Genomic DNA, 25,554 nt, shown 5'->3' with positions numbered 1-25,554 from the left:
CTTGGACGAATGCAATGGACGGAACCAAGGTTGGGTAGTCTCGACTTTCTTTATGGGGGAGGTCAAGGAAGGTGAAGCGGAAGAGAGGAGATGGGTGTGAGAAGCAGTAGAGGAAGAGTTCAGAGGGACAAGAACCCAAAGAAGGAAGGCAAGCTGGGGAAGAGGACCAGCTTATGGGAAAAGCTATGATTCCATTGTGAGAAGGGAAACAAACGAACGAAACGAACGGGGGGATCGGTTTCGTGACTGGCGCTGGTGCTACTCTGCTTTGCTGCTGCTCAGGTCGGATCCTAGGTCCAGGACCTAGGTCCTGGTGCTAAAACGGAGCTTGACCGGGAGGCGCCCGATTTATTTTTTTGTGTCTTGAGACCCCGGAAAAAGCAGCATTCAGCAAATGACGGGTAGGAGTTTAGTGAAGCAGAGTGGGCATTTCGGATCCCCTGGTCGGGTGTTTGACGAATCGACGGTCGAAAATTTCAGCTTACTGGGGACCGAAGTCGGAGATAGTCGGTACGAGGACCCCGAAGGAATGGGTGACAGCGTGGGATTGCGGGCGGGACAGGTCTGTGTCTCTCTGTCTTGTGCTGGTCTGCTGGTCTCGAGTCGAGGTATTACTATTACCTTTTGCTACCAAGGTATAATTTAAGAGACTTTGCGAGACTTTGGGCCATGTTAGCCCGAAGTTCCGGTGTGATAATGGCCCCGGTGGAGGGAAACAGCACAAGCAGCAGCAGCCACTGGGGCGCCTTTCTGTCAGTCACGGCATCGGAGCGCATTCCTGAAGGGCCTGAGTCGGAGCGATGGCCGATGGGCTGTGTAGCGCAACGCAGCAGCAAAAGTACTACGGCAGTACACCCGTCCAGGTAGTGTAGGTGTACACTATAAAAACTGGGTTTCCGGGGTTGTCGACAAAAGAGCGTGGAGACAATGGGAGTCAGTCGGGACCTGGAGACTGGAGTTTCGTGCCCATCAGTGGGGGTCATACTCGTGATATCGCATGATTCCCTTCGGACAAGTGCTTGAAAGGACAAAACGGGCAATTCTGCTTAACTGAGGGTGGGCCCTGCCATTCGGCGTGCATGCCGTTGCCCGTCCGGTTCTCTTCCGGGCTTGAGACAGCTCAGGACGAATACCTTACTATGTAGACAACCCAACACCTCAGTCTTCGGTGCCATTCCTTGGGTACATAGCTACCTTACCTTGCCTGACAGACCCAACCAGGGGGCCGCGTGGCGCGTGGCGTGCGGTAGGTACCAAAAATGCAGCAAAATGTTTCCAATCCGCAGGACTTGGCAGGGTTCATTTGTTAAAAAAAGGTTGGAAGCATTAAATGCCATTATTAAGACGCACATTGACGGAGTTGACAGGTCGGAAAAAAGAGACAATTGGAAACACACCGTAACTTTTTGAACATGACCCAATCCTTCGCTGGAGAAGTACATCTGGTCACTGGTTGATGGATGCACCAACAATTAACATCAGCCGAATGAATCCAATTGGATCCAATGAGCTCTCCAACGGCGCACGGCAAAGTTCTTGCCCGCACGGCACCTGTGCGATAGCAAAGCTACCTACCTTAGGTGAGGTAGGCACGTACCCTACTGCGTACCTGCCCTCTCTCCCAATGGCTGCTGCCTCACAAGTCCCCCTCACAACCCATCCCAACGGGGAAGGTGGAAGGAAGCTCAGAGGCCGCAAAGGCAGCAGCAACCTGAGGAACCCAAGCCGGCTCTCAGTGCTGCGCGTCCCACGAAGCAGAGTGCGTCAGCAACATTCGTATGTCTGACAGAGCAGAACATCGCGCCAATTCAACCAAGACGACTTCTACTTCAACTTTTGCTTCTTGCGAAGATTCTTCTTGGTGTTCCTGGTCCTATCTGCGTCCGTCATTCCCATTGCACAGCAGCAGCAAGTGCTTCTTCCCTTGCGTTGCATCGCCGTCACACGCTCATTCACTTCTCATATTCTCCCCACCCGGCATCACCCTCAACCCCAGCTCAAAATGCGCGTGGCCAAGCAATTCACCCCCGAGGTGCTGCTGAGTGCTCCCCGCCGTGGCCCTGCCGTCCCCAGTCCCGATGGCTCCTTGATTCTCTACACCCAGTCGGCCTACAGCTTCGACGACAACAAGACCCTCAAGGAGGTCCGCCTCATGGCCGTCGAGAGTGGGGCTTCGGAGCAGCTCGCCGACGACGACAAGGTCCATGATGCCCAATGGATCCCAGGGACCAGCACCAACATCATCTACTTGAAGTCGGGCGATAAGGGGACCACTCAGATATGGATTGCTGACGGCGCCGACCCTGCCAAGGAGCACTACCTTGCTGCCGAGTATGATGCGCCCATCAGCGCTCTCAAAGTGAAGGCCCTCGCGGATGGGAGCGTTGCCTTTGTCGTCGCCGGGTTGGTCGGCCCCGATGGAGATCTGTTTAATGACAAGGCAGACAAGAAGAAGTCGACCGGTCGCATCTTTGACGATTACCATGTCAGAGCTGTAGGTTGACTCGGCCTTGCCAAGACGTGTCTTGCTTTGACTAACACGTGTGTCAGTGGAACGAGCTGCACAAGGCGCAAAAGTACGCCCTCTGGTACTCGACTCTCATCAATGCACACGGTAAGTGGGGAGTCGCTGGAGAGTTGCAGAACGCCATCAGAGGCACCACTCTCGAAGCGCCCTACGGCATGTATGATGTCGCCGACCCGGGAGACAGCTTCGACGTCAGCGAGAAGGGCATCACCTTCATCGCTGAGGACAACGCGCCTTCGTCACCAGAGTACTCTGGCATCTCCCATGTCTACTATGTTCCCCTCACCTCATTTACCACAGCGCCCACCGTCCGTCCGAGAGCCATAGTCATGGGCATCTCCGAGTCCAAGGCCTTCTACGCCAACGTGAGATTCTCGCCCGACGGTTCCAAGATTGCCTTCTTGCAGTCGTCCTATGATAGCCCGTCAGATGCGAGGCTGTACATGGGCCATACGAGCTCCTTCGGTGCATACGACGTGCACAGAATGATCTTTGGAAAGAGGCCTCGCCTGCCACCAAGAGCTTTTGAGTTCGCGGGCAATTCTGATTCTCTGCTCATCACGACTGAGGACTGCGGGCGAGTAAAACTGTCACATCTCGAGCTCCGCCACGACGCCGAAGCTACGTCACTCGTGGAAAGTGGTATCGTGACCGCCTTCTATCCCCTACAAGAGGACAACTACGATAGACTTCTTGTTACCAGCAACAGCATGGTTGACAGTAGTCTGTGGCAAATTGTTGATGTCTCGATGACCACCCAAGCAAGAGTCATCTCGTCTGCAACCAAGCATGGCGCCAAGTACGGTTTGTCGCATGGCATGGTTTCTGAAGTCTGGTACGAGGGTGTCAATGATGCCGTCGTGCATTCCTTTATCATTAAGCCGTCCAACTTTGACGAGACGAAGAAATACCCTTGGATTCTTTTGCCCCATGGGGGCCCGGTTTCTTCTTGGCTAGACTCTTGGTCAACAAGGGTACGTGACTAACAGCCCTACCGCGGTTACCCAACTAACGACACCACAGTGGAACATGGCTCTCTGGGCACAGCAGGGTTATGTCCTCATCGCACCCAACATAGCTGGGAGCACAGGTTACGGCGTTGATTTTACGGCACGAATCTATCGCCAATGGGGTGGGGCACCCTACCAAGATCTCGTCAACTTGATGGAGTACCTCAAGCCGCTGCCGTACCTCGACCACAGCCGCGCTATCATCGCGGGAGCATCATACGGCGGTTACATGGTGTCCTGGATGTTCGGACAAGAAATGATCAAGAAGTTTGCGTGCGCAATTTGGCATGACGGAATCTTCAACCTGCCGGTGTTCGTGCTGCAGAGTGACGTCACCGGCGGCGGGCCGGAATTCGGGGGTGCGCCATTCCTATGGAGCAACGGCGAGGAGATGGAGAAGTGGAACCCGGCGCGTCCGGAGCTGTTGCGGAATTGGAAGCATGCGCCGCCGACCTTGATCATCCACAGTGAGAAGGATTACCGATGTCCCATCACCGAGGGCCTTGCGGCGTTCAATACGCTGCAGGCCCAGGGTGTAAAGAGTCGTTTTCTGACATTCAGCGACGAGTGTCATTGGGTTCTCAACCCCGAGAACTCGATGGTCTGGCACCAGACTGTCTTTGAGTGGATGGAGAAGCATATCGGTGGCAAGGAGGCGAGAAATATCTAGAGCGGCGTGACAACAGGAAACAACACAGAAGTCTCTGAAGAGAATAGAATTCGGAATTTGGTCGCTTTCTTGCAATTTAAAATGCATCTGGAACAAGGACAATAGTAGACTGGCCGTCGTCGACTTACACGACCCGGCACAATAAGCCTCCGGCACCAAATCGATCATCAGTGGGTCGGGAGTTTAAATTGCCGTGCAATTGGATGAGTGGATGTCTTCAGCGCTAAGGAGCTTCAAACTTCCGTCCGTCAACTGCCATACTTGGCAGATTTCTGGATTCTGCCGTCGCTGATTCGACATCGTGGTGACATTGCGGACAGTCTTACCCCGAGCCGTACGAGTCCCGACCCAACCGGCCGTCGCGACTCCTCAAAATGTGGGGTGCGCCCGAGTCTCGGTCTTGGCCCGGTGACCTTGGACGTCGAACGGAGACATCGTGACTTGTTTTTGGTCTTTTGTTTATATATTTAACGCGAAGCACTTCTGAGAAGTCACATACATACGTCCTGGTCCGTCCAGGCATAAGGAGTTGAGCCATCATCACCTCGAACGCATATCACTCAGACCTTCAAGATGGCGGTCCTCCGACATGATCTCAACACTGGCTGGTCCTTGAAGCAAAAAGATGATTCTTCAGAAACCTCATGGCTTCCGGTGGCCAAGGTGCCCAGCGAGGTTCACGTCGACCTCCTCGCCAACAAGCAGTAAGACAAACCTCATCGTCCCTCTCAGAATCCCCCATCCTAACATAATCTTGTAGAATCCCAGACCCCTTCTTGGACATGAACGAGCTCGCAGTCCAATGGGTCGCCGAAAAGGACTGGGTTTACCGTACCACGTTCCCAACCCCATCCTCGTCAGCCTCCAACCTCGTCACGGATCTCGTCTTCGAGGGCCTCGACACCTTCGCCACAGTCACCCTCAACGGCACGGAGATCCTCACGTCCGACAACATGTTTCTCAGCCACCGCGTGAACGTCTCGCAGCACCTCAACCCCAGCGGCACCAACAACACCCTCGAAATTGTTTTCGCCTCCGCTCTTCTCAAAGGCAGGCAGCTCGTCGAGCAGCACTCGCACGAGCACCGCTTCATCGCCCGCCAGACGGAACAGGGCCGCATCCCCGTCCGCAAGGCGCAGTACCACTGGGGCTGGGACTGGGGGCCCATCCTCGTCACCGCGGGCGTGTGGAAGCCCGTGTACTTGGAGCAGTACGCCGCCCGCGTCGACGATGTCTGGGTCAAGAGCGAAGTCAGCCCGGACCTCGGCTCCGTCTCGGGGCGAATCATCGCCAGCACGCAAGGCTCCTCTGTTGGCGCCGCGAAGCTCTCCGTGACATTCGCCCTCGACGACAAAGTCGTGCTCCAGAAAGACCTCGTGCCTGACAATACTGGCGCCGTGGAGACAGATTTCCGTCTCGAGAGCCCCCAGCTCTGGTACCCCTTCACCCACGGCCCGCAGCCCCTCTATACAATCACCTCGAACCTCATCCACGCCGACGGCACCGTCCTCGCAACCCACACCCAGAAAACGGGCTTCCGCCGCGTCGAGCTGGTCCAGCAGCCCGACTCCCGCGGCAAGTCCTTCTACTTCCGCATAAACAACACGGACGTCTTCGCCGGCGGCTCCTGCTGGATCCCCGGCGACAGCTTCCTCTCGACCATCTCGGCTGAGCGCTACCGTGCCTGGGCGAGCTTGCTCGTCGCCTCGAACCAGGTCATGCTACGCATGTGGGGCGGCGGCGTCTACGAGGCGTCCGCCTTCCTCGAGGCCTGCGACGAGCTGGGCGTGCTGGTCTGGCACGACTTCTGCTTCGCGTGCGGGAGCTACCCGACGTACCCGTCTTTCCTGGCGTCGGTCAAGGCGGAGGCGCGGGAGAATCTGAGGAGGATGCGGGGGCACCCGTCGATTGTCATCTGGGCAGGGAACAACGAGGACTACCAGGTGCAGGAGCGGTACCAGCTGGAGTACAAGTTCGAGGAGGACAAGGATCCGCAGTCGTGGCTGAAGTCGACTTTCCCGGCGCGGTATATCTACGAGGAGCTACTCCCGCGGGTGGTGCGGGAGGAGAGCCCCTGGACGGTGTATCATCCGAGTAGTCCGTGGGGTGACGGGAAGCCGACCGCGGACGCGAGTGTTGGTGATATCCACCAGTGGAATAGTAAGTCTCAATCAACCCGGTTATGCAGTGCTATCTTTCTGACTTGAGCCAGTTTGGCACGGTACCATGAACAAGTACCAAGACGCCGCCCAGATGACAGGGCGCTTCATCAGCGAGTTCGGCCAGGAAGGCTACCCGCACCTCTCCACAACCACGGCGATGATCACCTCTGCCAGCCAGCGGCGGCCGGGTAGCATGGCGATGGACTTCCGCAACAAGGCGTATGACCACGAGCGGCGGATGATGACATACATCGCCGAGAACTTCTCCATCAAATACGACCTCGCGTGGTTCACGTACCTCACGCAGCTGATGCAGGCCGAGACCATGTCGTTCGCGTACAAGGCGTGGCGGCGCGACTGGGGCCGGCCCGGGCACCGCGGCTGCGGCGGCGTGCTGGTGTGGCAGCTCAACGACTGCTGGCCGACCGTCTCCTGGGCCGTGGTGGACTACTGGCTGGTGCCGAAGCCGGCGTTCTACGCGATCGGGCGGGCGCTGCGGGCGCTGGATGTGTGTGTGGCGAGGAGGGTGGACGAGTGGACCAAGTGCCATGCGGACCCGACGCTGGGGGCGCGGGGGACGGAGTTTGAGGTGTGGGTTGCGAGTGGGAAGACGGCGGATGTCGAGGGAACTGTTGAGGTTAGGTTTGTGTCGATTGAGACCGGCGAGGAGGTTAGAGAGCGGATTGAGAGGGCGGTTACGATTGCTGCGAACGCGACGACTGAGGTTCTGGGGAAGACGAAGGTTGCGGCTTTGAAGGAGGAGTTTGGGGACGAGAGGTTGCCGTTTAGTCCGGAGAATGATGTGCCGTTTGTGATTTGCGCGACGTTGGTGGTTGATGGCGCGGTTGTTGCGGAGGACTTTGCGTGGCCGCAGCCGTTGAAGTACCTGGAGTTTTCTGATAGAAAGGTCAAGGTTGTTGCGGAGGAGGAGAGGTTGGTTGTCTCGGCAGAGAAGCCTGTGAAGGGCTTCATCATTCAAGAGGAGAGGGGGATGAAGCTGAGCGACAACGGATTTGATGTTGTGCCAGGTGTCGAGAAGGTGATTAGTGTTCAAGGGATAGAGGCAAAGAAGCTGAGGTGGACATATCTCGGGGCGCCGGAGTCTTCGTTGGGGATTACTCAGTAAAGAGGCGCAGTAGATAGATGATTAGAGTAGACTTGATTTGTAGAAATTCACATGGCATTCTATTTCACTTCTGAAGGGGTGATGATTTTGGTTCCTTGGGGATTCCATTCTTGTCATTTCTCATTAATACGTAACATTACAATACTTGGACAATCTTGACTTCGCGAGGATGGAGATCAAATGATGTCTCCGCCAAATCCTCCGCCGAACCCTCCTCCAAATCCGCCTCCACCTCCAAAGGGGCCTCGTCCCCGTCCACCCTGTCTGGGCAGACCTCCGGGACCGATGGGATCCCACCTAGCTCCCGGCGGCGCTTGTGGGTCGAAGCCAGCCCCCTGACCACCTTGACCACCGAACAGAGGATCATCGAACGTCGGGTGCATGCCACCACCACCTCCTGGGCGAGGGAGACCTCCGCCGATGAAAGATGGTCTCAGGGGGTCATGTGGCCCAAGACCGGGCGGGTTCAAGTCATCATGGCCAATGTTGTAGGGTGATCGACCAGGAACACCCAAAGGTCGCAGAGGCGTGTTAATCTCGTGCTCATCTTCGAACCCGGGTGGCGGGAAGTCACCCGCCGGGATGGGCCGTCTGGGGGGCTCAGCCAAGGGATCGTGAATGGGGAACGGGTGGCCTGGCTGCGGCCTCTCTCCAGGGAATGGCCTTCCGGGTTCCCGACCAGATTGCGCGCGACCTTCACGCTGCACGTTCTCGGCTGCGTCGCGGTCGTCCGGCGACTCCTCATAACCCTCCACTTGCATCTTCGGGATGAGCTTCTGCACGATCTTCGTCTTGAACTGCTCGATGAAGTCGGCAATCGCTGCCTCAGAGACGAACGCATCTCTGAACTTCTGTACCAGGTCGCTTCTATCCTCGGAGCCGTCTTCGTTCAATGTGATGCGCAGGGGAAGCTTCGACGAGTTGACCACGTCCTTGGTCGTGACCTCGAATCTGTGTATGACGTCGTGGCCCTGAGCCATCCCGCTGATCTCGACTTTGCCGCCGACGCGGCTGATGCGGATGATGGATGTCATTGAAGACTGCTTGTGCGCGTACACGAAGCGGATGGCGCCAAAGCCAGCGTTCCATGAGGGTGGGAGTCGGGGCGCAAGGGACTGGATCTCCTCCTCTGTGACAGGGATTAGCTTTGAGCAGACAGGGACGGCGGCAGGAGGCATACCTATCCTCTTTTCCTCGTCGAAACCGAGGAGGCGGAACTTCAGAGCGGCCATGCAAGCATGGGCGAGGAGAGAGGGCAGCTCGTAGCTGCTGCTCAAGTCCGAGGTTGTGTCATTCTGGGGGTGCGTTGGCAGGGCGTCTGCCATCAACTGCAGCACCGACTGCGGTGTGAGGGGGTTCGTCATCGTGCGTGCTTGTGTGGTTGTGAGTCTCTGATTGTAGTTGTTGAAAGAAAAGATGCGTTGCGGTTCGAAAGGGGGATCGTTGAGGTTATGTACACCGTGGTTGAGGCTGAGCGTGTTTGGGCTTCAAGAGGCCTCTCGGTGTCGTTGGGTAGAAGATGGGACTTTGGTGTCGACCCTGCCGAGATGGGGAGCTTAGCTCTGGATGCGGGTGATGGCAGGTGGCGTCACAGACTGGTGCCTTCAGCCCTATATGTGGAGTAACCCCTCATTCTGCATCCTATCGGCATCTGCCTCGATTAGAGCATACATGTTGAAGAACTCTTTGAAGGCATAGCTACCTTATCACAGTGTGTACAATGCGGTGCGAATGAGAAGATTGGAAGAAAATCTCAGGGAAAATTCTTGTCGCTGTAACTCAGTACACATGTCATGAGAGCCCGGTTGTATGTCTTCCTCCGTCTGGCAGTTGGCTTGGATATGTAATTATGCATTAAACGAGGTGTTTAGACCTGCACGTGAAAAGGCGTTGGATTCGCATCACGTCCCCGTCGCGCTTCCCTGGTCTCGACGTCAGCAGGCAGCAAGCTTCGCGATCGCATCTCCTGTTCAGCCCCACCATATTCGAGACTATTGTTCTATCGTGGCTAAGACGACAAATTCGCCATTTGCATGAGATTTTCCATTTCTCAATCGACCTCCGTTCAGGCAACATGTCGTCCAGTTCTAGGCCTCCAGACTCAGCCACCGGGGCCCCGGTCCCCATTCCGCGCCCGCAGGCAAACACCCTACTCACTTCGTTCACCGCATTCCTCACCATCACCATCCACACAGTTCTCTACTACCGCCGGATCTACCCGCAGCAAACGTTTCTCATGACCAAGGCGCACAATTTACCCGTTCCGCAGTCCCGGCACCCAGCTCTTTGCGAGTGGATCAACTCAGCCCTGGCGGCTATCCAGGACCAACTTGCCCTCGGCGCCGTCGCCAAAGTCTGCATCGTGATTCATGCGCCAGACTCCATGGCCGTAGTTGAACGATGGGTGTTTGACGTCACAAACTTCCCTGTTTGGGCTACCGGCAAGGGCAAAGAGAAGCTGGGCGCAGCCCAGAAATTCCAGCGACGGGAAGAGGACGAAGATGATGGATCCGTCAACTGGGTGGACGTGAATGAGGCGTACAGAGGCGCTTTGAGACGCATTTCGTATGCGGGAGAGATGAAGGGCCCTTTGCCCGAGGGATGTACTTTCACACTGGCCGTCGAATTACGCGACGAAGCACCTGCGCCCATAGGTGTATGTTGCAGACTGTCCACATTTAGGAAACCCCGGCAGCTAACATTCTTCTAGCATCCTCAACCCTGGATTCCTTCTGAGCCGTCTCTTCAGCCAGCGTCCAAGACAAACCCAGTGCCGGGTGCCAGCATTGGTGGGGCTGCCACCACGCCAATTCGGTCCGTTGAAGCTGGGCCGCTCTTCTTCGAGTGCTGGATTGAGGAAGGCAAGAACAATTCCTCGGAGTCTCCGCCCGATACTCAAGACTCGTATTACTCCTAAAAGACGAGGTGCTGCTTTATTGCTCCCCGTTGAAAGGCAATATTTGCTGGGAAATATTGAAGCATCTTTGCAGGTCTGACGACTGTGGCGCAAGGCGCGTCCCTTGATGGACTGGAGCTGGCAAAGCTTCGTTGAAAAGGTCAAGGCTGCACTTCCAATGACAAAAGTCAGACAAGCCTAACGTTACTCGCTCCACGAGTACGTTCGTCGCCAAGTTTGCCGGAGGGCCTTCACGGCTCGACATGTAGGTCTTGCCCTACACCACCTATGCCCTTGAGAGCGATCCGAGCCTAGCTCTGACGTCGAAAATTAGAAAAGAAAAACATCAACAATAACTCGACACCGCAAACGGGCGAAATGCGCTGCCTGCCCATTTTCTTGTGTTCGCACCCGAACCCCCAGGAATCCCCGGAACCCCCGGAACTCCCGAAACCAATTTTCATCTACGGACCTCTCTGCTTTAAGCCTACCCTCGCAAATATTCTACGCCGCGACGCGGGAGGGGACTTGAAAGATGGCCAATTACGTCCCGCCAGGGTGCCCGGATACACTTGTCGCGTCATGTACGGCTTTGAGGGGTTCGCCGCAATCAAAAAAGAGAAACAGGCCATGGACGGCTTCATCTTTCAACCAGCAAACCCATCTCAACGACGCCGAATAGACGACGAGTTCCAGCGGGAAGAATTCCAGATGATCAAAGTGACGCCTGTTCTCCAAAAAGATAACCCGGACAATGCATCTCAGAATTTTGACGAGATCGACATGTACTTTTGGCATGGGTCGTTGTTTTTTGACAGGCCATGGAAGATAGACTCTTTGGTGGGGATGGCCTGGGACCTCACTAGACCGTGGAAGGGACACTCGGCATTCTTCCTCATGGTGCAACAGATGAATCGGGAAAGAGATGGGACTGAGACGGACGAGGGGCGTCATTTGCTTGATTTGGCATTCCCGAGCGAACGTCCTTTGCTTTTCTCCTTTTACAACTAACATTTCGTTTGTAGTTTCCTGGGCAGGTTGCCGCCTGGGCCCACAGCTTTTCGACTGACGGTATGTGAAGAGGGTGCGAGGCGCAGCGCCTTGCCGACCTCTCCCTCCAACTCCACTTCCACGAACTCCGTCCCCCCAAAAAAAGATATTGAAGTCAACCTCGCCATACTTCATCGAAAACATAAACAACCACTGTCTCAACGGCGATTATCCCGAACGAACGTTATGAAGCATCTCAAAGCTCATGCTCTCTCCAAGCAGATGGCAGCACGGGTGAGAAAGAGGCCCGATGCTCGGAAGTGCACATGATGGAGACGGACAATCTTGAGACATAGCACGCCTGACGGTTGTACCTGTCAACCAAAGCCTCGGCTTCTTGGTTGCCAGAGGACCAAAACTTGAGAACTGATTTGCGCCCCGGACTTGTCAAAGCGGAGCGGTGCGGGGCGATTATTCAACTTCACGTAGACCTTTCTTTTGGTGGACTGAATTGATTAGTATTCAAAACGCAATGCAGGCCGATCCCACATCAGCCGTGTGACCGTGGAGTGGGATTCCACTTGAACACGATCACGATTAGTGATCACGTTTTCACATCGCAGCTTTGGCCCCCTCCACACACTTAGTCTTGCTCAGGCAGAATAGTCCATTGGCGTCGACACTGTGATGAACTATAAGTACACGAGCACTTCCGACCAGAAAGTGAGAAGAACCATTGGTTATCAAACAACCAAGAAGCCAGTGTAATCACATTTTGCAAGCTCTCAAAATGCCTCTCTGGGTCTTTTCACACAGCAAAGACGCCTTCTCTCCCGACGAGAAGGAGGCGTTGGCTCAAGAGATCACCAAAATATACACCAGAATCGGCCTCCCCGCATTCTACGTCAACGTGCAATTCTTCGAAATGCCTGCGCACGACCTGTACCTGGGAGGTGCGCGACGCTCCAAATTCACCACAATCTCAATCTACCACGTCGCGAGGCGCTTTGAAAATGAGATCAACCAACAGCGTTTCCTCAAGAAAGTGGACTCGATTTTGAACCCGAGACTTGGTGGAAAGGGCGTTGATTTTGAGTACTTTATACAGGAATCGCCCAGAGAGCTGTGGAAAATCAACGGGATTGTGCCGCCGCCTTCGGGCTCTGAGATGGAGAAGCTCTGGTTCAGGGAGAACAAGCCCGTTGTTGAGGGGGATGTGAAAGCAAACCTATAAGTCCATGTGTTTCATTTTTGACATGTCTTTAAGAGGACTCGAACCTTGGCGAGAGTTAACTTGATGCTGATTGACGTCGTATATAAATTATGGTGTTTTCGAATGTCTGTTGTGTGCTTCCAACTTTTTTTGATAGACGAATTGGAATAGATGCATTGTTTGAGAGATGATACTATGAAAGAAAGATCGTAACTAAACTTGTGTACACTTGTCGTAGCCATGTCTGTGACGTCGAAACCTCCCCCCCAATTTACTCCATACGGCGGGCTTTTGGCTGATCCACGGCCTCACAAAACGAACGGTGGCCACCGCCGCAACAACAAACAGGGAGCCAAGCAACATCTCCACAGGAGACGGCCACCTCGGCCAGGTACGCATGTTAGCCAGAGTGATACCGGGACCACATTCTCCCGTGAACATAGTAGACTCATCCAAGGAGCACTCCTCGTTAACAACAAGAGAGTCTCCCGGCTCCGGAAACTTAACGCAACTGCCCTTGTTTTGCGTCAAGCAGCCGTTTCCGTTGTTTGCCTCGAAGATGAGAGGTGCTTGGTCAAACTTGGCTGCTAAATCCTCCTCCGGCACGTCTGCATCCTGATCGTGCCCGAGAACGACGATGGGCGCACAGTTCATGAACATCTCCGGGACGCTCCATCTGCCGTACCAGGTCCATGCCATCACGGCAGGCCCGACTGGTAGCCAGGTTGGAACCGTGAAGTTGTAGACGCTGGGAAGAACAACTGTGGGAGAGTCTCCGTAGTTGACGTCCGTCAGGTTGCGGATAGGGCAACCGCCGTGGATAGAGTGAATAACCTTCCATTCGCTTTTCCTCGTTGGCTTGAGGTCCCTTGTGACGGAAATTTGGCACGATCCACCTCCGTGCGACGCACCACCCATGGCCCTGATTTGTTGATTCACTGGTCAGTCAAATATTCTCAATTTGTCGAGGGCTTTTTCCATTGACGTACTGTAAATATTCAGTTGACCCTCGCTTCCAGATGTTGGAAACGCCGAAGCCATCATAATCGACCTCGCCTTTGCATGGCCAGTCAGATCCATCCTTAGCAACAGGGCCATTGTCTCGTAGCTGGCTCGGAAACGGGACAGGATGTTGCATGAGGGTGTGCCCCTCTGCTCCTGCCGAGAGCAGGGCGAGCCCGGTGATCACACTGGAAAGGGCTGGGTGCATTTTGGATTCACTGAAGTTGGGAGAAAGAAACTGACTGAAAACCACTCTGCCCCCTCGGAACTATTCTGTCGGCTTGCGAGACCCTCGTTCTTAATAGGCCCGGTCGGAAAACGTGAACAAAGAGGAGGCGGGCAGCATATCGCGTATCTGACAGGGTTCCCCAGTTTAGAGTTAACGTGTGCAGGTTACATTCGGGCCTGCCCGCATTTGAATATCGAGGTCCCCTAAATTTCAAGAGAAAACAACGCAAGACCCTAGCCAGACCGGTCGCCAGTTTAGGAAAGAAGAACAGCGGTGAAGAGTGTCGCGATTCATGTCGTTCCATCCGCTCTGGGGGTGTAAGTCGCCAGCGCATGATGTGGCCTTTCGTTTGGGTATTACCCGAGGCACATCACAAGAATATCAATTCCAGATGCATACACGAATGGCTGGGTCTGGAACTCTAACAGCCTTCTGCTGTGCGCTGCGTGATAGGAGAGGCAAGGGAACGAGGAGCCAATGGAGATAAAGACCATGTTATTGTACTTGTGATGATCACGAAGCCAGCGACTTCTCTACCAGAAACCCAAGACCACGATGTCAGGCCACAGCTTTCGGACGGCCGTCGGCCGTCTTGTGGCTCTCGGGACAGTCCTCACCTTCTTGACTTTCCAGTACATTGCTAGTCAAACAAGAATTTCATTCGGCTTTTACGAAGCCTTCTTTCAATTCAGCTCCTGCATCATCGTGTTCAACTTCCTTCTCATCATCACCCGGTGGACTGAGTATGAGCCGATACCGGGCATCAAAGATAACCACCGTCTTCCTACAATCAATGTCATCATTCCGGCATACAACGAGTCTGAATTCGTCAGAAACTCGATCTCCTCTGTTGTTTCTTCGGACTACCCGAAGGAAAAGATTCACATCATCGTTGTCGATGACGGCTCATCAGACGATACTTGGTCCCACATCCAACACGCCGCGCAAGAGGCTCTTGGTTCGGAGCCACTGATGAGATGCACCACCATACAGCATGAGATCAACCGTGGGAAGCGGCAGGCCATGGCTACGGCCTTCGCAACTGCGATCAACGAAGTCATCGTGACTCTCGACTCTGACACCATCCTCGAGAAGCAAGCCCTTCGAAATCTGGTCAGCCCCCTTGTTCTCGACAGTGATATTGGAGGAGTCGCAGGCCATCTCTCCGTCTTCAACGTCCACTCTGAAGGCTGGAAGAGCTTCATTCCGCGGACGCTGGACTGTCTTTTTGAGCAGAACGGCAACATCCCGCGGGCGGCACAGTCAAAATACGGCTTCGTCACCATTTTACCAGGTGCCATTTCTGCTGTTCGAAGAGAAGCTTCTCAGCCGCATGCTCAAGATCTGGTGGATGCTAAGTTCCTCGGCAAGCCTTTGCGACACGGCGAGGATGTACAGCTCACAATGAACCTTTTGAACGACGGCTGGCGACTCGGATATCAGAGCAATGCGGTTGTCTACACAGTCGCGCCCGAGACCTTGCGCAAGGCATTCCTGATGTACGTACGATGGGAAAGAAGTAACTACACCTACTGGATCCTTGGCCTGGTCAAACTCGCCTTCACCGACGCCAAGAGGCTCGTTCTGAATCGACTGGGCCTCCTTTCTCTGAGTCAGTCCGGCGTATCGCTCGACTTGGAGAAGCAACACGGCAAGCGGGTGGCAAATGCACGACAACCGGACTTTGCGCCGATGCTGACGATCATCTGCGCAACTTGCGCGACCCTGTCTTGCGTGGAAGCGGCATTTTCTTGGGTGTGGGGAGCCTTCCGCTCTCCGTGGGTCACGACCATGAATGTCTGTTGTCTCGTCGTCTTTGCGACTTGGTCCAGTCCTCTCTTATTGGCCGATGCACTCAGCAGAAACGAGGATGACTCGATGCCTCAGAGTGGACTTCAACAACCGAGATCGGATCAATCAGAGAGCTCATATCCGCGGTTGAGGAAGAAGATGCAGTACTTTTACTTTTCTACGGTTGCCAACTTCTTCTTTGTGAGCTGGGCATCGGTATTTGGGCTTTTCACTCTAAAAAGCCAAAGTTGGTTGACAAGATGATATCTATGTAGAGAAGAGCACACAGACTGGGAGAAGTGGGAGAGTCTGGTTCATCCCATATGATTGAGATTTCGATATAAGTCTGCAGTAAACTAAAAACCAGCTGATTCTGTCTTTGTTTCAGAACTCATCCTCGGTAGTGAAAATGAGTGTAGTAGATTTATCCCGCCCCCCGTTGCCGAAGCCATCCTTGTTAGGGTTGCGGCGGTTACAGCTGCTACTATCGCCATCCTCGTCAGCCCCTCCCGCGTTTTTTTATCTCTGAGCCGATCACGCCAGCAAGATTCGCCACAGAAAGTTTCCGTATTCTGCAATGAACCCTGCCGCAACTGATTCGTGTCCCTTGCCACCGCTGTAAGAAGCATGTTGCTGCCGTGTGAATGGCTGGGTTAACGCGCACGCCTGTGCTAAATAAAGGAGCACTTGCATTTATCACATCTCTGTTATCGCGATAATCATGAACACATGATTTGTAAATCTGTTGTAAACCCTCCATGGATTCTCGTTTTCGTTACAGCCAAGCAATTATCGGTGAGGAGCCCAGCTGAACATGGCAAGTTCTGGACTTCAATAAGACCAGGTCCAGCCACCGAAGTGAGGGGGTTACATCGACACCCCGGGACGGGATCCAGTAAGCTTGATTGATTTGAGCCAATGAGACTCTTGACAAACAACGTGATAGACGCGCTATCTATTAAACTTCCGGACGAACTGCCAAGCACGAATCTTGTTTTAAGCGATGGGATGCCGAATTGGTCGTACTCGCGCGGAGACCATGGTGCCGCACCGCAGTAATAGCGTTTAAAACTAGAGTTTACACGTGTACGTTGGGTCTATCCCATCCTTCAGTACATTAAGTGTACCATCCTTGTCTGCAAACCTTTCGGATCCGAACTGGAAGCCATTGTGTGCTCCGCCGTCAAAGAAACTGCAATGTCTCCTACAACGAAGCGAGATACACAACGCCTATTCGTGTCAAAACACGGACAGGTCATTCGCAAATGCAGAGTGAGTTGACCGGTCGTTCCAGGCGTGAATCGTAGCTGACCTCTTACTAGATACCAGGAACTGTTGCTTTCACATTCGATAATGGGCCGTCTTTCTACACAGACTACATCTTGCATGAGTTCGCCCAGTTCAATGCAACCGCGACGTTATTTCTCGATACCTCGTCATGGCTCACAGAAGAAAGCCACTCCGGCTATTGGGAGTCATTAGTGAGAAGAATGGTTGAGAACGGGCATCTCATAGGACTTGCAACCGAGTCATGTGATAATGGCTCTCCGAATTACGACGAGACCAAACATGCCCTGGCCGAAGCCCGCGAGAGGATAGGCAGAATCTTCGTCTCATCAACTTCCTCCAGCGGCCTTCATCCTATGTACGTAAGGGCGCCTCCGGACTGTACTATGCAAAACGGCTGCGTGGAAAAGTTGACTCTCGACGGCCAAAGACTTGTGTTCCCTGGCATCAACTTGGAAGATCTACACAACGACCCTGGGCGGAATCTAAACTCTACATGTCTTCTCAATGACTTGGAGTCTGCGTATCCAGAAAAAGACTCTTTCCTGATTCAGATGCACGATACTGAGCAGACTGCTCTCAACGTGGGTGGCCTGGTGCACAGCTTTGTCAAAAAGGGCTTCAAGCCAACTACAGTTGGGGACTGCGTAGGTGATCATGACCACTTCATGTACCTGCAGCCATCCCAAGGCAACCAGCCACTTGCAAATCTTGGAGTCAAAATAGGAAATTCTTGGAACGGGTCATTTTCACAGTTGCGTTGGGTTGGATTTCCTCTCATACCTCTTCTCGAATTCATGGCTCTTGCCGCCTTGTTCTGGACAGCTCGGCGGTACAGGAAAATCAGGTCGCATATGCATATTGTACGATAATGAGTTGAGATGCGTCACATGATTCAAATGGTACCTGATTGAAAGGCAGGTAACATGAGAATTTATTAAGCAGTTCAGTAATTTCTTTGATACGACAATGGTTACTATGGTCACGCTGCGAGTTTGGTCGAGACTGGACACCAGTGGTAAAGCTTGTTTCGAGGACCAAGTTTTGTAACAAGTGAGGAAAGAATAAAGATCATGCAGCAATGGAAACTCTTCGCAATCCTTTCGGGGGCTTCCCTTCAACTTGGTGTGAAATGAAACCTGAACCGAAGCAGCTTCAGAAGGCTGCCTGACTTTCGAACTTGCACTCAGCAACACAATATAGATCCATGCATAGCGAATATGTCATCTTTTACCATTGATATGTAGTAAAAATGACCAGACACTATAGCTTTCATTATCAAAGACGTCTGATGCTTCTGCTGTTCACTCATATCGAAACGACGAATGCTTGAGTTTGCCACATGTTTACCTCAAACCTACCACGCGAATGACCCCTTGATTCAACCATCGCCATGAAAATCTTTTACCTGTTCATAAGTGGATCGCAACTTCACGGGCATTTGCTATTGTACCTGGCGACAAGCTAAGCTGCTTTGCTATCGATATAGCTTGTTGTCATTGCCGGATGAACCTCTCCACGGATGATGTTCGCAAGCACAACTTTTAGAGACGAGGCACTGACAGTAACCAACCAGAGTCAACTTTTAGGTCGTCGATAAGCTTTGTGGAGTAACGAAGGAGCTCGAACAGCAAGTCAACGAAGCTATAGCTTATAGACGCCAAACAACAGACTGTTCCAAAGATCAGCTAATTGATCATGACTCTGCACCGTGCCAGTGAGGTAACGAATGAACGAATTTGAGAATTCTGTTTCGTGTCAATGCAAACGTATGGACGAGCTCTGAAATGGACGTCGGCGGCCAGCCTCTTTAAGAAAGGAAAGCCGTCGGACCAGACCCGACAAACACAGAGTCATGGAGTTGCGCAATATTTCAGCTGCTGGCGCGTAGTGTGGGGGCTGCTGGTTCATGTCGGGTGGATTGCGTCTTCTCCCCAGCCAATGTCGCAACGTCCATCGCCTAAAACCGCGGCAGCCAGCCTGCGATGTCTAGCCCAGTTCAGCAACCAACGGCGGACAGTTCCCGACGAACGGAAGCACGGCACGGGAGGTTCCATGGTTATTGCATAGGAGCCACCACAGCCGTGAGCCGGCGGGCGAAGGAACGGTTCCACCTCCGCGGAACTTATCGCCAAGCACGTCTTCGTCTTGCATTTTGATATCATCTTGTAGGATTTTCGGGCGACGTCCGCCGCTAGGGGAACAGCTCGAAGACGGTGGCGAGGGATGTTTGTATATGATAACAATCATGGCCTGTTCCTTCACCTGTGCCACGTGGAACAGTGCATGTTTTGTATTTCGTCAAATATCCTAATCCACCGACAGTAAAGATGGGCATTCCAGACAGTTCGGGCATCCAAGTCATGGCCAACGATGCTGGCGCCCAGGATGCGACAGCCTCCAGCCAATCTCCAGGGTCTGACGGCAATATCACGCCGGTAGAAAGCGAGCCAAAAGACTACATCGACCCCAAGGAGGAACGGGCATTCCTTTGTAAGAAGGATTCTTTGTGCACATCGGGCACGCAGGAATTGACTGACATCAATAGGGCGCCTTGACCTGTTCTTCCTCACCATAGGATTCCTGGGCTACATGTTCAAGTACATCGACCAAACCAACATTGTGAGTATGAAACTGATGTATCATGATGCGAGAGAGCTAACCCACAACTTAGAGCAATGCATACGTGTCTGGAATGAAGGAGGATCTCAGCCTGTTCGGCAATGAGTTGAATTACTTCACCACATTCTTCAAGTGAGTTTGCCTCGTCTCTTGACCGGAGGCACTCTGTTGAAGCCAGAGAACTGACCATTTCGGCAAGCATCGGATACATGATCATGCTTTACCCTTCATGCATCATCATCTCGCACTTTGGCCCATCAAAGTGGCTTCCAGCATGCGAGGTGCGTATCATCGCTCTTGACTAAATATTAAAACTGACAAAGCCAGCTCATCTGGGGCGTACTTACATGCTGCTTGTCAGTCGTCACGAGCTCCAAACAGGTAAGAATCGTCTTGCGCTACCCAAATAATCCGACTACTGACCGACGTCAGGTTTACGGCCTCCGCTTCCTCATCGGCCTGTTTGAAGGCACCGCCTGGCCAGGATACTTCACACTCATCAGCCAGTGGTACATGCCCCACGAAGTAGCTCTGCGCATGAGTCTCTACAACATCGCCCAGCCCGCGGGCGCCATGCTGTCCGGCGCAATGCAGGGAGCGCTATCTACGAACTTTGAGGGCGTTGCCGGGAGGTCAGGCTGGCGGTGGGCCTTCATCATCAACGTGAGAGATATATGGTGCTACTTGTTGCTGGTTTATGAAGCTGATCAAAATAAAAGGGTGCTTGCACCATCGTCGTGGCGCTCGCAGCCTTCTTCATTCTCCCCGGCTACGTTGGTCTCACCGACGCGATCTTCTCACCACCATGGCTAACTCGATCACAGCCCGAACGCCCCAATCCGCTTTCAAAATTCTATATGACGGACCGTCATATCGAGATAGCAGTCGCGCGCGGCCGCCGGGTTGGACGTAAGCCGCAAATTGGCATCACGGTCAAGTCTTTCCTCCGATGCTTCACATTCTGGCAGCTGTGGGCTATTGCAAGTACGTATTGATATCCCCGACTCATGGTATTTTCCGTGAATGAGCTTCTGTTCTTGGGTACCTTTCTAACGTGTACCTTAGTTGCGTGGCCTGTTGGGGGCAACTTCACGCCCGCCAGCTACTTCAACCTGTGGCTGAAGTCTTTGAAGAACTCGGACGGAACTGTCAAATAGTATGTTCGGAATCGTCTCATTCACCCTTGAAGTCCAGGCTGACAAGATACGTAGCTCTGTGGCTATGCTCAACTACCTGCCGATAGCGGGCCAAGGTCTACAGCTCATTTCGGAGCTCCTGTTCAGCGGCTTCAGCGGTTACTTTGGCGTTCACCTGCCATTCCTGCTACTTCATTCCGTAACACGTCCCTTCCTGATATGAGGAGATGACTTGAAAGCTGACAGAACGCAGGCTATCAACATTGCCTCTCAGGTAATTCTCATCGTCCGGCCAAAGAATGAAGGGGCTTACATGGCCGGCTGGTACATGAACTACATCGGAGCGTACGTCAAGACCACCCCTATTTCCAACCCTTTCCATAACCTGAAATCGTGCACAGTGTTTCCACAATGCTCCTCTGCTCCTGGGGCTCAGCGCACCTCCAGCACGAGCCTGAGGTCCGCACTGTCCTGTTCGCCAGCGGCACCGTCCTTGCTTATATCATGAGCGCCTTCATCCCCATTGCCGCGTTCCCGGCTTCGGAGGCTCCCAACTGGCGCATCGGATCAAAGCTGTATCTCGCGTTTGCGCTTGTGGCTGTGGTGATCTTCATCGGAATCCATTTCGGGTTCAAGTGGGAGGAGAAGAAGCAGCAGAAAGAGGTCGTGAAGGAGGAGCTGGCTGGCGAGCCGGACGACGCGAACGCAGGGGTCAAGACCGTAAGTCTGGAGACAGAGAAGTAGGGCTTCTTTGTCTTTGCATGGTTGTTTAGATAGAGAGACGGTCAATTGGTTATTTTCAGTTCTAGCAAGGCGAAAGAATCTCTGTTTAAGGAGACTTCAAACGCTTTGTACATTATACTAAGCAAACTGGATCATTTCTACAAGCCCTTTGTGTCTTTTAAGATCTGTTTCATGTAGCAACAATCCAGTCTAAGTCTCGCTCTCGCCACCAACAACCAACGACCCCCATCTCTGCGCCGCCATACAACCGCCATCAATGAGAATATCAACACCATTGATATACCCACAACCCACCACAAACGCAACCGCCTCCGCCATCTCCTCCGCCGTCCCCGCCCTCGGCACCGGCAACCTCTCAATCATCGCTCGAATCCCCTCCCCACTCCCGCTCGCCATCTCCTCCCTCAACATCTTCGTCTCCGTACACCCGGGGCTCACACAATTCACCCTTACCCCCCTCCCCGCGTACTCCTTACTCGCCGCCGCCGCCGCCACCCTTAACACGTTCGCCTTCTTCGCGATGCAATACGCAGCCCCCTCGTGCGCCCGTCCCATCTCCCACATCTCGTCATTCTTCAACAGCTCCCCCAGCGGCGCAAGGGCGAGATGCCGCTCCAGCGCGTCGGACATCGGCGGGCCCATGTACTGCGCCATACTCCCCACGCAGACCAAACTGCTCCCGCGCGGCATCTCGACCTCCGCGCCAAACGCGGCGATCACGTTCGCCGTGCCGAGCACGTCGACCTCGTAGATCTTGGCGGCGTCGCCCATGGAGGGCGAGATGGCGGAGGTCAGCACGACGGCGGCGATGGCGCCGCCGAGGGACGCTGCGGCCTTGGCGACCGCGCGCACGGAGGCGTAGGAGGTCACGTCGACCTGCTGCGTGGTGAACTTGTGGCCGGCCTGTTTGAGGGCCTCGGAGGCGCTGGCGAGGGTGGAGGCGGAGCGCGAGGCGAGGAGGATGTGGTGGCCTGGGCCGAGGCGGAGGCCTGTTGCGAGGCCGATGCCGCCGCCGCCGATTACCACGAGGACCGGGAGGGTGTCGAGGGCCATTGTGTTTGGTCTAGTCAACTTGTGGTCCTTATGATGATGGAGGCTACAGACAAGGCAACTTGACTTGGAGAGTCTCGTAAGTCGCTAGTGGGATCGTAGCTTATTTATCCAGTCCCAATCTCGGTTTCGCATACACGACAGGGACTCGCAATCTATCTTAACTTTGCGCAAAAGAGATGAGACGAGTTTAATCCACCCCGCGCAGTACGACCTCTCAATCTGGCAGATCCCATCTCTACTGCGTACGCACCAATCATAGACACAGATGCGACGTCCAAAGTTGGCCCTGGCCCGAACTCTGATGGTCTACGTCTCCAGATGATTTGCTTCATCGGCAAAAAGCGCCCGCCGAACCCCGTCCGTGTACCTGCCTTACGCGCAGGGAGGGAGGGGGAGCCATAGCTTCGGTGCCTGATCACAAGCCAGAAAACGAGCAGCTCGCTGTTTTCGGGCTCCAAGCTTCTTTTTGTGTGCCGACGCGGGTGCTGGTTTGCGGTTTCGCCGGCGGCGGTTCCATGCCGAAGGCAACCAAGGGATGAGGAGAAGCTTTCCGTTCGGGTTCGTGATGGGGTTGAGGTGCGAACCCGAGGCAACCGAACACGCGGTTCGTCTGGGGTGAGGGAGCTCGATGAGGTGTTCGTTCTCTTGTTCGCAAATGCCCCGATGAATGCGGTATTTTGTTGGGCTGGGTGTCTGCGGCTCATCCTTGGCGTCGTCGAGATTAAGTTTTGGTCTGTTCCGTGTGTACGGACTGGCCCGGCTGGGCAGAGGGGAATTCGTGCTGCGCCTCAGGGGCGTGAGGAGGCGGCGCGAACTTGTCGTGGATTCGACGCGTCTGTCATGGGAAGGCTTCAATTTTATTTGACGCATAAAACGTGACCGCAACGACAGAGGTGCGACGGACAGTATGGGCGACAACGGCTGGATGGCGAGACGGGTAAGAGAAGGCATGTCACACGTCACAAGGCACTTACACGAACAAAACAATTGTAGAACTTTTAGTCTGATTCCGTATCTCTCGTGTCTATCTTAGAGTTTGTCTAGCTACCTGATTGTTGCCAAAACTCCAAAAGACCTCCGAGGAGAGTGCTTCCATGATTCATGATTCATCCATTCCATACCACCAAATTTGACTGTGTTCCCAAAGGAAGGCATGCGTAGACATCCAAGGCGAGACGTCTAGCTGCCGTCACCGCAGCGGTCGACAGTGGTGCCGCCAATGTCCATGAGGACGTCGCCGACGCAGCCGCCGTCCATGGTCTTGGGCATGCGGGCGCGGAGAGACCAGTAGGCGCCGCGGAGCTCGTTGTCGTCATCGGGGTGGCCGAAGTCGATCCAGCCGAAGGCGACCTCCTTGATATCGCCCTTGGCGCAGGCGGTGATCTTCTCGATGAGGCCCTTGCCGTCCTCGCCGCCGATCTGGTTGTCGGAGAAGCCGGTGCCGAGCAGGTAGAGCGTCTTGTACTTGTCCGTCTGGCCGGTCGCGGGGTCGAACCAGGGGATGTTCTTCTCGAAGCGGCAGAAGTTCTTTATCCAGGAGTCGTGCAGGGCGCGGACGGTCAGGCTGCGCAGGGCGACGCCGGACTTGGCGTAGATCGGGTCTTGCTGCTCCATGGGGAGGGGGGAGCGGTCGTTGCAGTCAGTGTAGACGAAGAGGACGGTGCCGTCGGGGACCATCTTCTTGGAGGGGGTCTCGATGTACCAGGGCATGCTGGTGCAGTAGTTGCCATCGGTGACAGCCTCGGGATCCTCCTCGGTGCCAGGGCCCTCGGAAACGTCGCAGTAGCCGACCTCGAGGTAGCCGTCATCAGTCATAACCCACTTGGTCTTGAGGCCAGGCTTGGACTCAGACAAGACACCACTGTACAGAGATGTTAGCACACCGCTGGGAGAAATCTCCAATGAGATATTTGAACGCTTACCAGACGGTCTTCTTGATGGGAACCCAGGTGAAGTAGCCACACTTCTTCTCCTCGTTCAGCTCGATGTCAAACTTACGACCGGTGGACGTGGACTGGCTCTGGTGGTAGCCGCCGGAGACGCCGAACTTGAGCGCCTTGATCCAGGCCAGCTTGGGCTTGAGACTGACGCCCCAGCTGTAGGAGGTGGAGTCGCTCTCAGTGATGCCGCAGGCGATGGGGTAGTGGCAGTCAGAGTGAGGGAAAGGTCTCTCCTCAGCCCACTCGAAGGTGGTTTCGGCCTGGCAGAAGCTGGCACACTCGAGATGGTCGTTGAACTCATTCCACTTCTCGCAAGTGCCAGAGGAGCTGGTGGCGATGCGCTTGCCGTCAGTGTGAAGCTTGGCGGGGCAGTCGATCTCGTAGTACGTGTAGTAGAGCTTGTGCGACTGATTGTCCTCGCAGACGGGGGTCAGGTCACCCTCATGGTTAGGGCGCTTAGGAAGAGCAAGGGCTGAAGGACCACCGGCAAGGAAGGCAGCGCGATCTTCGGGACGAATAGCCCACATGGGAGGGTTGTTCCAGTCAACCTTGTCGACACTCTTGTTGTTGGCAGGCTCGATGTGGTGAGTGAGGTTGAGGTCAACACCAACGAACTCGGCAGGAACCTTGCGGTTGCCAGCCATGACCTGGCCGGCGATGAAATCATTGAGGTCGAGCTCACCGTTGGTGAAGTCATTAACAGACATGACACCACCCCGCTGAGTGTTGCCGGTGTTCGTACCAGCACCAGCGACAGCACCACAGAGAGCGATGGTACCGAGAAGAAGGGTCTTCAGGGTACTAGGACCTCCATGGCCCTTGGGTAAGATGTTGAAGGCCTCCATTGTTGGTAAGGTGATGAGGTGAACAGAGGGGATCGCAAGACGCGCAGAAGTTTGAGTGAAGGATGGGAGTGAAGGAAGGGATTCAGGTTTGAGGTGCCTGGATCCTGGAAGAGTTGTTTGTTGAAGTGAATTGTGAAAGGTGTTGAAGTGAAAGGGTTTTTGTTTTGTGGGAGAGGGAGAGAGAAAGTTCTTGTGTGGGAGAGGGAGAGAGAGAACGGTTTTGTGGGTGGTGGTGGGAGAGGAAAAGGTAAGGTGAGAGGCTGGCGCGGTCTTGATCAACTTTGAAAGGCAAGAGCGACGACCCTTAAGCG

At 54.3% G+C, this 25,554-nt stretch overlaps 10 protein-coding genes across 10 annotated transcripts; 6 read left to right on the top strand and 4 right to left on the bottom strand.

Moving 5' to 3' along the window:
- Positions 1-1,795: 1,795 nt before the first annotated feature.
- Positions 1,796-4,207, top strand: GCG54_00009459 (Dipeptidyl-peptidase 5; the record flags this gene model as incomplete). Its single annotated transcript, XM_045409405.1, has 3 exons — positions 1,796-2,494; positions 2,551-3,501; positions 3,551-4,207. Coding segments are annotated over 3 exons (2,307 nt in total), but the record flags the coding sequence as incomplete, so codon positions are not given.
- A 573-nt stretch (positions 4,208-4,780) lies between these two features.
- GCG54_00009458 (Beta-mannosidase B) lies at positions 4,781-7,495 on the top strand (the record flags this gene model as incomplete). The annotated part of the gene is made up of 3 exons (XM_045409404.1): positions 4,781-4,911; positions 4,968-6,367; positions 6,420-7,495. 3 exons carry the CDS (start codon positions 4,781-4,783, stop codon positions 7,493-7,495), a joined length of 2,607 nt encoding a protein of 868 aa, XP_045259946.1.
- A 176-nt stretch (positions 7,496-7,671) lies between these two features.
- GCG54_00009457 (uncharacterized protein) lies at positions 7,672-8,859 on the bottom strand (the record flags this gene model as incomplete). Its single annotated transcript, XM_045409403.1, has 2 exons — positions 7,672-8,624; positions 8,676-8,859. The coding sequence occupies 2 exons, from the start codon at positions 8,857-8,859 to the stop codon at positions 7,672-7,674; spliced, it is 1,137 nt and encodes a 378-aa protein (XP_045259945.1).
- A 710-nt stretch (positions 8,860-9,569) lies between these two features.
- GCG54_00009456 (DNA polymerase zeta processivity subunit) lies at positions 9,570-10,412 on the top strand (the record flags this gene model as incomplete). The annotated part of the gene is made up of 2 exons (XM_045409402.1): positions 9,570-10,151; positions 10,206-10,412. 2 exons carry the CDS (start codon positions 9,570-9,572, stop codon positions 10,410-10,412), a joined length of 789 nt encoding a protein of 262 aa, XP_045259944.1.
- Positions 10,413-12,171: 1,759 nt separating this feature from the next.
- Positions 12,172-12,615, top strand: GCG54_00009455 (uncharacterized protein; the record flags this gene model as incomplete). Its single annotated transcript, XM_045409401.1, has 1 exon — positions 12,172-12,615. One exon carries the CDS (start codon positions 12,172-12,174, stop codon positions 12,613-12,615), a length of 444 nt encoding a protein of 147 aa, XP_045259943.1.
- A 192-nt stretch (positions 12,616-12,807) lies between these two features.
- GCG54_00009454 (uncharacterized protein) lies at positions 12,808-13,804 on the bottom strand (the record flags this gene model as incomplete). The annotated part of the gene is made up of 2 exons (XM_045409400.1): positions 12,808-13,516; positions 13,584-13,804. 2 exons carry the CDS (start codon positions 13,802-13,804, stop codon positions 12,808-12,810), a joined length of 930 nt encoding a protein of 309 aa, XP_045259942.1.
- Positions 13,805-14,380: 576 nt separating this feature from the next.
- On the top strand, positions 14,381-17,775 carry GCG54_00009453 (N-acetylglucosaminyltransferase; the record flags this gene model as incomplete). Its single annotated transcript, XM_045409399.1, has 2 exons — positions 14,381-15,832; positions 16,939-17,775. 2 exons carry the CDS (start codon positions 14,381-14,383, stop codon positions 17,773-17,775), a joined length of 2,289 nt encoding a protein of 762 aa, XP_045259941.1.
- Positions 17,776-19,233: 1,458 nt separating this feature from the next.
- On the top strand, positions 19,234-21,405 carry GCG54_00009452 (uncharacterized protein; the record flags this gene model as incomplete). Its single annotated transcript, XM_045409398.1, has 11 exons — positions 19,234-19,396; positions 19,452-19,525; positions 19,578-19,657; positions 19,725-19,806; positions 19,853-19,906; positions 19,958-20,188; positions 20,245-20,509; positions 20,591-20,681; positions 20,737-20,860; positions 20,915-21,006; positions 21,063-21,405. 11 exons carry the CDS (start codon positions 19,234-19,236, stop codon positions 21,403-21,405), a joined length of 1,599 nt encoding a protein of 532 aa, XP_045259940.1.
- A 189-nt stretch (positions 21,406-21,594) lies between these two features.
- Positions 21,595-22,458, bottom strand: GCG54_00009451 (uncharacterized protein; the record flags this gene model as incomplete). The annotated part of the gene is made up of 1 exon (XM_045409397.1): positions 21,595-22,458. The coding sequence occupies one exon, from the start codon at positions 22,456-22,458 to the stop codon at positions 21,595-21,597; it is 864 nt and encodes a 287-aa protein (XP_045259939.1).
- A 1,179-nt stretch (positions 22,459-23,637) lies between these two features.
- GCG54_00009450 (uncharacterized protein) lies at positions 23,638-25,243 on the bottom strand (the record flags this gene model as incomplete). Its single annotated transcript, XM_045409396.1, has 2 exons — positions 23,638-24,319; positions 24,381-25,243. 2 exons carry the CDS (start codon positions 25,241-25,243, stop codon positions 23,638-23,640), a joined length of 1,545 nt encoding a protein of 514 aa, XP_045259938.1.
- Positions 25,244-25,554: the final 311 nt, after the last annotated feature.

The sequence above is a fragment of the Colletotrichum gloeosporioides genome (genome assembly GCF_011800055.1).
Source record: "Colletotrichum gloeosporioides strain Lc1 chromosome Unknown consensus_72, whole genome shotgun sequence".
Taxonomy (NCBI): Eukaryota; Fungi; Ascomycota; class Sordariomycetes; order Glomerellales; family Glomerellaceae; genus Colletotrichum; species Colletotrichum gloeosporioides.
Note: the sequence above shows the minus strand (reverse complement) of the source record. Positions and strands in the feature narration are given on the sequence as shown.